The following is a 10,898-nucleotide window of genomic DNA, read 5'->3' on the forward strand; positions in this document are numbered from 1 at the left end:
TAATTCCTCTAATGTCTACTAGTGTCCAGCCAATTTCTTTTATGTGCTTTTTCAGAATGCTCAGTAGCGCATTCTCTTGATCTTCATTAAGTGCAAAGGAAATTATTACTGGTAGCGTTTCATTCTACCCCAGAAAAGCATACTTCAGGTGGTTTGGAGGGGTCTTTAACTCTACTGTTGGTGGTTGTTCAAAGGATGGTTTTGGTGTTTTTCCTTCTTCATTCATTGTCAGCTTGTCTTCTTTGGTTGTTGTTTCTGTGATCGCATTGCAGGCTACTATGGATGCGGTCGCATCCTCATCTTCATTTTCATCTTCAAACTTTTCTTCTTCATTTAAACTGGGTTCATCATCAGATTCAGTGAGGTCTTCTTCTTCCAGATATTTCATTGCTCTGATAATATCAAACCTGAGCTTCTGTCCGTTTACGCTTAGTGTGATCTCTCCCTTGTACACATCAATCTGAGTGCGACCAGTGGACAAAAATGGTCATCCCAGGATGATGGGTACATCTTTGTCCGCTTCATAATCAAGGATGATGAAGTCTGCCAGTAAGATAAATTTGTCAATCGTGACTAAGACATTCTTCACCTTTCCTTCTGGATGCACAAGGGACCTGTCAGCCAACTGGAGAGTCACCGTCGTGGGTGCCAGTTGCCCGAAATTCAGCTGCTTAAAAATTGAAAAGGGCATTAAGTTGATACTGGCCCCAAGATCACAAAGCGCTTGACCAATGTATAACCCGTCGATTGAGCAGGGTATTGTGAAACTTCCAGGGTCACGCATTTTTGGTGGAATAATGGTTTTTGCTCTTTGCATCAATGCCACCGTTGTGAAGTTACCAGTGCTTCTTTTCTTCGTCACCATGTCCTTCAAAACTTTGCATACTTTGGCATTTGTTGAATCACTTTAGTGAAAGAGATGTTGATATGCAATTGTTTCAGCATGTCCATGAAACGTTGATACTATACTTCATCATTTTTCTTCTTTTTAAGTCTCTAGGGGAATGGTGCAGCTGTATTTTCACGGTTCCCTATTCTTTCGACTTCAAAGTGGACGCAATCTCAGGTTTCATCATCTCTTGTTCTTTTGTTTCTTCTTGAGTCAACGGGATCTGTGGTTCCATCGCAATTGAAGCAGCCCGACTGAGCTCCTTCTTCTCCTCCGCCACTGTCTTTCCGCTTCGCAACATCACAACTTGACATTGCTCCTTTCCTATACTCCCTGGGTTGCACGGGAGCTTTATTGGGCTCGAAAGCGCTCCTTGCGGTCTATTCTTGAGTTCGCACACAATCTGTCTTATCTGGATTTCAAGATTGCGGATGGACGTCGCTTGATTCTGGAGCACTGTTTCATTCTTCTAAATGTACTGCTTCAGTAAGCCTTCCAAAGATGAAGATTGTGGCGCCTGCGAATTACTAGCTTGATTTTGCGTTTGACCGTTTGTTCGTGGGAAAAAACCTAGTGGCCCTTCTTTTTGCGCCATTGGTTGAAAATTTTGTTGTTGATTTTTCCACGCAAAGTTAGGGTGGTTTCTCCACCCAGAGTTGTAAGTATTAGAAACCAGGTTATTCTTCATGAAATAAACAGACTGTGGGTTCCTCGGACACTCTTCCATTGGATGGCTTTCATCGCAAGTGGTACAACTTACGCTCACTTGGTCGATTGCGTTGACCTGCCCCGTATGCATTCCTGGGCTGTTGATTGTGATTCCTTGTATTAAATTCATCATTGCAGTCATTTGGTTTTGTAGGGATGTGATGGCCTCGTTACTTGCGTCACTGTCTTTAATTCTTAGTCTTTGATCGCTTTCTCTTCAGTCTTCATGATTTTTCGGTATGCGATCAAGTATATTCTTAGCCTCGTCGTAAGTTTTGTCAAGTAGACCTTCAGCTGCTGCCCCATTGGCAGCCGTCTGTGATGGCGGGTTTAAACCGTGGTAGAAAATTTCCATATGTAGACAATCTGGTAAGCCATTATGCGGGCAATCTCTTACCAGCCTTTTAAACCTCACCCAGGCATCACTCAGCGATTTGTCGATATCTTGTTCAAAATTGGTAATCAATTTCCTCCTTCTGGCATTTTTCGTCGGAGGGAAGTGCTTCTTCATGAACTTCTCCACTACCTGTTCCCATGATGTAATCTCCCCTAGTTCGAGAGAGTAAGCCCATTTCTGTGCCTGGTCACACAACGAAAATGGGAACAACATTAATCGAACCTCCTCAGCGGAGATGTTTGAGAACACAAACGTATTGCAGATTTCAATAAAACTCCAGAGGTGGGTGTGCGGATCCTTGCCACGCCTACCGCCAAACTATCCGGCAGTTTGAATCATCTGCAACATCACCAGTTTCATCTCGAACCTCGATCTATCAAGAGCTGTCCTCATGATTTCTGGTGAGAAATCATAGAGGTTGGGCGACGCATAGTCCCGGATGGGCCTATTGCGGTCGTTCGCCAAGAGGATGGGATTCGCCATGATATTATTTGCATTTGGTGCTCTGTCTTCTGGTTGCTCTGCCATGTTGGGATTTCTCTCTTGCTGTTGTCAACGGCTGTCTCTTATACACATCTAGATGTGTATAAGAGACAGGTCCCGGATGGGCCTATTGCCGTCGTTCGCCAAGAGGATGGGATTCACCATGATATTATTTGTATTTGGTGCTCTGTCTTCTGGTTGCTCTGCCAAGCTTGGATCTTTCTCTTGTTGTTGCTGTTGGTGGCTGTTTCTTCTTCTTCTTCAGAAAGTTCTCTCAATCTCTGGGTCGTAATTGGACTCAGGATTTTGTCCTTCACTCATACGACGCCCGCTTCTTCAATTACGTAAGGAGAGGCAGTGCACAAAGATGGAGAGTTTGCAAAGAAAATAAAAAAGTTACCGTTAGCACAATGTACTGCCGTAGTCCCCAACAACGGCACCAAAAACTTGATGTGTTGTTAATGTGATGAAATAATGGTGTAATATTGCGATGGTGGAGTATGTGTTGTGCATGCAAGTTTTCCTAGCAAAATCCAAGTATAAATTCTACTAGGTTGCCTGGTAAGCCCAGGGTCGAAAACAGGGACTATGGAGACAATTGCGACAGTGATTTCTGATAACTTTGGGATGACAAATAAAACAATGCATTGGTTGGTATGTTGTTTAAGGTATAGATTCTATGCAACGGAATTGAGAAAGGAGTTAATAACACGAAAGTACAATGAGTATGCAAGGGACTGGGTTGAGAAGGGATTTAGCTAACACTTCCTAAGATTGGGTTCACGTTATGCGATCATGCTACATACGTACAACAACAAGTCATCTCTCAATGAAAATGTTATAGCTCCTAGTTTTAGAATGCATGTGATGTATACAATGATGTCTATAGGACTTATGTTTAAGCTTCTACTCTTGTCTATGCAATGATGAATGACACACACAAACACAAGGCGACCGTATATTATCATAACCTATTTCTAGGGTGCATGCGATGCATATTGGCAAATAGTACTTATCTCTAAGTCTCTATCTCTTGCTTATGTGGTTCTAATCTTGCTTTCTCATGTCTAGATTCTAACCTAGCTCTCTCAAGTCTAGGTTCTTTCTTTAGACTCTCTCTCGAGTAGCTCTAAAGAGGTGATGGACGCATACATAAGACAAGATGATCACATACAATGAATATCTTAGGTCATGTTACCTAAGTGCTTCTCAACCCATTCGGATGTTTAGTTACTCATGCGTAATGTAAAGAGAGTGAGCAGATATAGAGATGCAAGTTCCATTTTATAAATGAAATCAAGATACAGAATGACAATGGAAAGTAAAGGTAGGGAGCCTGGTAGAAATTTCTTGCTTCGCAAGGTTTTTACACTGTTCTTCTCTACTCTGCCCCAAAGAATATCCTTGCTCTCGCAAGAGTCGGCCATCTCTCTGTTCTTGATGCTTCCCAGCACTCTTTCGAGCTGGCCAGGAACGATCTTCCAGCGTCTTCTCTCTTCTCTCGCCTCCACCTTCAAAATGTAAGAAAACTATGAACAAAGGCTAACTATCTTCTGTATGGTGAACTATCTATATGGCTTAGCTGGAAGAAAAACCGAACTCATTTAACGAAGGTGGCCTTTGGTATTTATAGAGCTTCAGGGAGAGGAGCTTTTTTCCCTCAAATGATTGCACTGATGGGATGTCATTAATTCTCTGTCTGATGCACCGATTAATTGTCACCGAAAAGTTGAGTGTACTTGCTACAGTGTGTCATTAACGGCTTGTCAACTAAATTCGGATTCGATCGCCATCAGCTTTCTGTCCCATCGTGATTTATTAAGCTTTCACCTTGATGTGCCAGCTTTATGCGACCATTTTCTTGAGCAGATTTTCGCGAATGCATATGATCGCGTAGCTTTGTGGTCGCGATCTCTTAATGCGCTCAGACGCTGAATTCCTTGGATCGCAATTTTGCCTTGCGCCAATGCACTTTTCTGTACAAAATACGTAAATTAGTTTCTTTAATGCGATTGACGCATACGATCGCTATGTTCTAAACTTAATGCTTTTGGACACGACTTATATATTTTTACCATCATAATTCTACATTGTTTTATATCTTTGTGTTTTAATAACAAGCATTTATGCCCATTATCAGGTGTCCTATATAAAGAGATTGTATAAGATCGGACCACGAGATGACTAGTCTCTTTATATAACGTCGTTGATACTTTAGACTTACATCTCACCTAAATGACCATAGGTGACATGACTTCAATCCTGTGTGTTTTGGGAACTCCTGCCTTTGAGGGTGGTCCTTTGATTAGTATGGGTGAGAATGGCCAGATTGCCAACTCACATGCCTACCTTTTTGGGGGTTTATCTGATTTGGGAGCTGGGAACTCAGTTAAACAAGATGGAATTCACTCCTTCCTTGAAGCAGGGGTAAGTAAATAGTAGGATTATGACTTATGTTCATTAGAAGGACTAGTGGTACTTAAGGAGTTAGATGTAACTACAGGGGCATAACGGTTATTGGCCCAGTTGTACTTATGAGCTATCTGTGAAGGGTTATCGCAGTTTTGATTGGTTGATATGGACATAAAATATATTTGTAGTACAGAGAGTACGACTATCAGTCTTTAGTCGACTGCCTGGCAGTTAACGGATGGTGGATCCCATGACTTAAGAGTTTAGTCAGTTATTCACGTACCGTTGGAGCTTCAAGCTATAGGTTCATAAGGTCCCCTTAGTAGCTCAATGGATTCAAGTTGAGAATCAGTTCTTGGTATTGATTTGAAATGTTTAAATTGACAAGAGGAGATTTGCTAGAGTTGTTATTCTCAGCAAGTACTCACGAATAGCTGTCATACCTGAAAGAGAGATTAAACGATCGTGGAGTGACACTACACGATAGTTCACTCAGTTGGTCATAGCTAAATGATCACATGCCTTTTACTATACGAAAGCTTTCCTTCTTCTAAACGATTAAGCATTCGTCTATGCGATAGACTCCTATCATCTCTCACTTGCTCAATCATCTACACGATTGTTATTCCTCTGGTCTCTTCCTGTAATCAAGTCCACACAGAGCCCACACTTCTGAATTGTCACATCGAGAATACCAAGGTAGCCATTGTGGTGGTGTCTTACTCAACTCGACTAAATTCGAGGTTTTGGAGGTCGTTCGCTGGGTTCGTGATCTTGGAGATCGTTGAGTTCGTGTTTGCTGATTGATCGTGCTGTGTTGCGGTCATTGTGTTTGAGCATTCGTGTGTTGCTGTCTTGGAGACTAATCGAGCGTTCGTGATTAAGGGAGTTTGAAGCATGAGTCTTCAAAGGCATGATACTCTATCCCTTGATCTTATTGTAAAGCATGCTGTAATTTCTTATTGTGCATAACCTGTAAGTTTTCATTTCTTATACTATAATTGTGTATGTTCAAATACGAATGGAATTTGGAACGATCATTCCGCTGCTCATGGAAATCCACATGTCTGATTTCCTTCAGATAGAAGTATGATTGCAAAGATTGGGTGGAATGCGTTGATCCTTCATGAAAAACGAATATGAATGCATGCCTTGGGATGTTTGAATTGTACAACAGATATGACGCGCTTCCTGATCGTTGACCATGATGCAACCCTAACATTCTCACCTACCGCATCAATGATGGTGGCTAATCAGAGTGAGATTACTAATGCTGTCGGCGTTTGAGCTCTATAAATTGAGCTTTGGAGCCCAAATTCAGGGTATTCGGGATTTCTACCTTGGGGCAGATTCCTGTGATCACAGATGAGAGCATGAGCAAGACAAACATTGAGAGTACTTCATTCCCATAACTTCTTCCGATTAACGACTGGGGCTTTATTGGAGATAGAGCTTGAGAGAGACTACTCCACCGCCTATCCATTCCACCACCGACAGCCTTGACACACATTTGATGGAAGTAAGAGATTGCCTACAATTAGTCCTCCACCTCTCCTCTTACCTTTGTATTGTATTACATTTTGGCTTAAGACATTAATACATTTTGTAATCAATGCATCCCTTTAGTTCCTTGAACGCCATTTTCATCATCATCTTCTTTTTCTTTATCATATTTTACTTTCATCGCAATCAGTTAAGTGTAGATTGCAAGAGTTATCACATACTCAATCATGCGGCATAGAGATATGACGCATGTAGCAAACCATCGAGAGGTGTGCGTTGTGCGGGTATAATGAGCCAATCCTCTTTACTTAGTGCGAGGTTATCGCAATGCTTGTCTATGAGTTAAGTAGCTATAACCAACTGCCCGAGAGGGTAAGTAGTGGAACTCACTAAGAAAAGTAAGTAGTGTTCCTAGAGATATGAATAATCTTATGCTTAATGCGACCATGCGTTATAGAGATATAAGCATGTGGCTGACCACTGAGAGGTGTGCAATGCGTTAGTGTGGCGAGCTAGGATTACCCTTGCGACCAATTAATGACTCAGTGAAATATTTCTCCCTCAACCCTACTTCTCCATGCATCTCATTACGCGTTAACAGTTGCCGCATCTCTACCGACTCTCATAGTCAAACTTCAATTGTTCAGTCTGTTTAGTTAGAAGTAGGAGTAGCGCATGGTTAATCAGCTTCTTTCTTTTTATTTCTTTTATTCTCTGCCTCAAACGCATTACTTTTCAAGCATCACTTAGTTGCAAGTCCTCGTGTTCGACCTCGGATCATCCCGAGAAACTTGTACTCGTTATATTAAACGAGACAGCAAGAAAACTTATGACAGGATGCATGGTTATCGCATACACGATTAATGCATAATGAATATTCATATTAACGCATGACCAACAACGCATAGAAATCAATGCATATCAAAAGAGTGCATTTTCCTCTCATCATCTAATATTTTCTCACTTAATTTATATGAATCAAATTTATATTAATATTTGAATCATATTCAAATAATTAATTTCCTCTCAAATAAAATTTTATATTATAATGTATTATATACATTATAATTATATCTCATAATTATATTTTATATAATCAATTCCCTTTACTAATTTGAACAATTCAAATTAATCTAAATTACTTCGATTTTCATAAATCTCAATTGAGCTAACAAGGGGACCTTATGGACCTATAGATTAAAGCTCCAATGGTTCTTGATTAACTAATCAAACTCTTTGATTAAATTAATCAACTTCCATTAATTGTCGATCAATCCACTAAAGACTGACATTTTCACTCTTCACACTATAGATATATTTCTGTTAATTGGATATAACCAATTAATGACCCTTCACAAATTGCTCGTAAGTACGGCTAAGCCAAAATTATCATTTTACACCTGTAATTATATCTAACTTCTTAAGTACCATTAATTCCTCTAATGAACAATAATTTATAGTCCAACTATAACTTAATCCCTCTCGAGCCAGGAGAGGTGGCGCCACATTGTTCAAGTCTCAGAATCAGCCCTTAATGGAGAAATTTCTCTACATTCTCTAACTATAGAGAAGGGAATTCCTTCTTATGTAGTTGTGTTCCCAACTCCTTAATCAGACAAATCCCCAAAATGGTAGACATATTGAATCAGTAAAATTGGCCACTCTCACTCATGCAAATCAAAGAACCGCTTTCATAGGCAGGAGTTCACAACTCATTGATGATTCAAGTTAAGTCACCTATGGTCATCCTGGTGAAATATAAGTCTCTTCTAACAACAGTGTTATATAGAGAGATTATTCATTTCGTGGTACGGTCTTATACAAACTCTTTTTTATAAAATACCCTCACTCATATGTCTCCACTGTTGGATTTTATGTCCTAAAACTCGTAGTTTGTAAATTAATAAATATATTCTGTTTTGTTTTTCGATAAATTTGTTATTGAAATTGTAATCTTGAATCCAATAAACTAAGGTCCTGAGGCTATTTAATGTAGTTTGAACTTTATGTAGTGACATAAAAGTGGATCAAGTTCAAATATATAGCCAGAATGGTCTATAGTATATGAATAAGGTTGGGCGCCTTATTCTAGGGACACTATAGATGCGGCCCACTTTGTAGTTAGTACAAACGATGTGATCCTAAATTGTTCATATAGAGATATGTGAGTGGGGGCATCCTATGTAAAGAGTTTACATAAGACTGGACCATGGAATAGTCACTTTTTACGTTCTAAATACCGTTTTATGTATAAAACTGACTATTTCGTTAATTGATGACCTAGGTAACTTAATATTAATCCTGAGCTAACTATGAACTCCTTTTCATTCAGAATTATCCTTAGAACTGCATAGGTGAGGGCAGCTCAATATCGCTTGCCCAATAAGCCTCCCATTTCAGGGGTAAGATCGGGTGGATAGCTGGGAACATAGGGTGCAAGACGGAATTCACTCCTACACGTTATAGGGACAGTAGATAGGTTGCCCCACCCTCTCCTTGGCCTGAGAGGGATTCGGTTTATAGGTTGGACCTTAAACTAATTGTTCATTAGAGGATCAGTGGAACTTAAGGAACAAGATGTAGTCTTAGGGGTAAAATGGTTTTTATGACCCAGCCGAGATTACGAACAACCTATGAAGGATTAACTTACTAATCATGGTTATATCAAATGGACACAAATATATCTATAGTGAAGGGAGTGCAACTACAGAACTTTAGTGGAATGACCCATTAGTTAACGAATGTTGATTAGCTCCATCTTAAGAGTTTAGCTAGCTAATCTCGGATCGTTGGAGCCCATGATCTATTGGTCCATTAGGTTCCCCTACTAGCTCATATGGAATAAACTTAGTACAGTATGATAGAATAATTCGAATTGTTCGAATTAGGTAGAGAGAGAGAAACCAACAAGTATATGTGATATAGTGGTTGGGTTTTTCAGCTTAGAAATACAGCTTTAATATTTAAATGTGATTTAAATATCAAGAATATAAATATGTTGATATTCGAAAGCTCGGAAATAATGGAAATGGTCAAAGTTGTAAAAAGTCAAAGAGTTGTTTTTTACTTTGAAAAGTCAAACTTTGACCGAGCTTATATTCAAATGTGATTTGAATTTCAAAAAAATGAATGCGGATTCATGCTCGGGAGATCAAAATTAGTCAACATGGATAAAATCATAAAAAGTCAAAATGTTGACTTTTTGGTCAAAGTTTGACTTTGACCAAATGACTATTTTGTCCTTTGACTATAATTAGTGAGAAAATCCAAACTTTTGTTGGATAATTTCACTAACAAAATAATGGGCTAGGTGTTGGCTATTAGTGGAGACATTAAGCCCACTAAGTGAGTGGATTCTAGGTGTTGGGTTTTTGTGAAGTTTTTCATACAATTGTTGCATGCTTTTTTTCTATAAATTGGGCTTTTCAATTTAGTTAAAAGACTTTTGCCATTTTGAAAATTTGTTTTTTGATATTTGGGCTGGAAAATTACAACTTTGTGGAAAAACAAAGGAAACACCCAAACCTACTCAAAATTCCATTCCTTATTTTCATCTCTTTTCTCTCTCTCGGTTCTCTTCATCCACCAGGTCCCACAACTTGTTTCTGAGTCCAGAGGATAGTAGGTCAACTCTAGTGGTGGTCCAAAAGAATTTGGGTCGAGATTTAACGAGGAGAAACGGCTTTCGGGAGCTTCAAAGGTAGCATCTCTACACTTTTAATTCACTGGTTTTCCTTCAATTGCATGCTATTTTCCTTTAATTTAGAAGCAATTAGAGTGTAATTAGGTCCCAATTCCGCTGCGTATCTCGTATTCCATCATCCACATGAATGATCAGGATCATATCATTTGAAGCATTTTACAATAATTGTAACAACTATAAAGCGGGTCGTATTCGTAATATCACCAGGATAAGATAGCCATTCTTATCCATCTACTACAGGCCATTTAGGTTATCACTTAAACATGATCCACTTGTATGTCTCTAAATGCATATTTAAGTTACAAAAGATAACCTTGGATCTTAGTTTATTGGTTTTTATGGGTTAATACTACGAAATGTTAAATAAAATACCTCTTTATTTTTTTAGATAAATAAAGTGTTTGTACGATACAATTACAAACTATTAGACCCACGAGATTTAGGGCATCAACCCCAACAGTATGTGAATCTTGTCTAGAAGGTAAGATGACAAAATGACTATTTACTAGAAAAGATCACAGAGCCAAAGAACCCTTGGAACTTATACATTCAGATTTGTGGTCCAATGAATGTTATGGCAAGAAGAAGGTTTAAATATTTTATCACTTTAGTTTACCTAATGTAACACAAGTCTGATACACTTGAAAAGTTCAAGGAGTACAAGGTGGAAGGGTAAGAATTTATTAGGTAAAAAAGTTAAAAAAGAATTTATTAGGTAAAAAGGTTAAAACGCTTCGATCAGATTAAGGTGGAGAGTATATGGATATGGAATTCCAAAACAATTTGATAGAACATGGAATCAT

At 39.0% G+C, this 10,898-nt stretch overlaps 1 protein-coding gene across 1 annotated transcript; it reads right to left on the reverse strand.

The window, feature by feature from the left end:
* Positions 1 to 487: 487 nt before the first annotated feature.
* Positions 488 to 865, reverse strand: LOC120079233. The gene has a single exon (XM_039033395.1). It carries the CDS (start codon positions 863 to 865, stop codon positions 488 to 490), a length of 378 nt encoding a protein of 125 aa, XP_038889323.1.
* Between the last annotated feature and the right edge of the window lie 10,033 nt (positions 866 to 10,898).

Source organism: Benincasa hispida, chromosome 6, assembly GCF_009727055.1.
Source record: "Benincasa hispida cultivar B227 chromosome 6, ASM972705v1, whole genome shotgun sequence".
Lineage (NCBI taxonomy): Eukaryota > Viridiplantae > Streptophyta > Magnoliopsida > Cucurbitales > Cucurbitaceae > Benincasa > Benincasa hispida.

Coding starts and splice junctions, on each gene's coding strand:
- LOC120079233 (XM_039033395.1), bottom strand. CDS start 865: ATGGTGACGAAGAAAAGAAGCACTGGTAACTTCACAACGGTGGCATTG.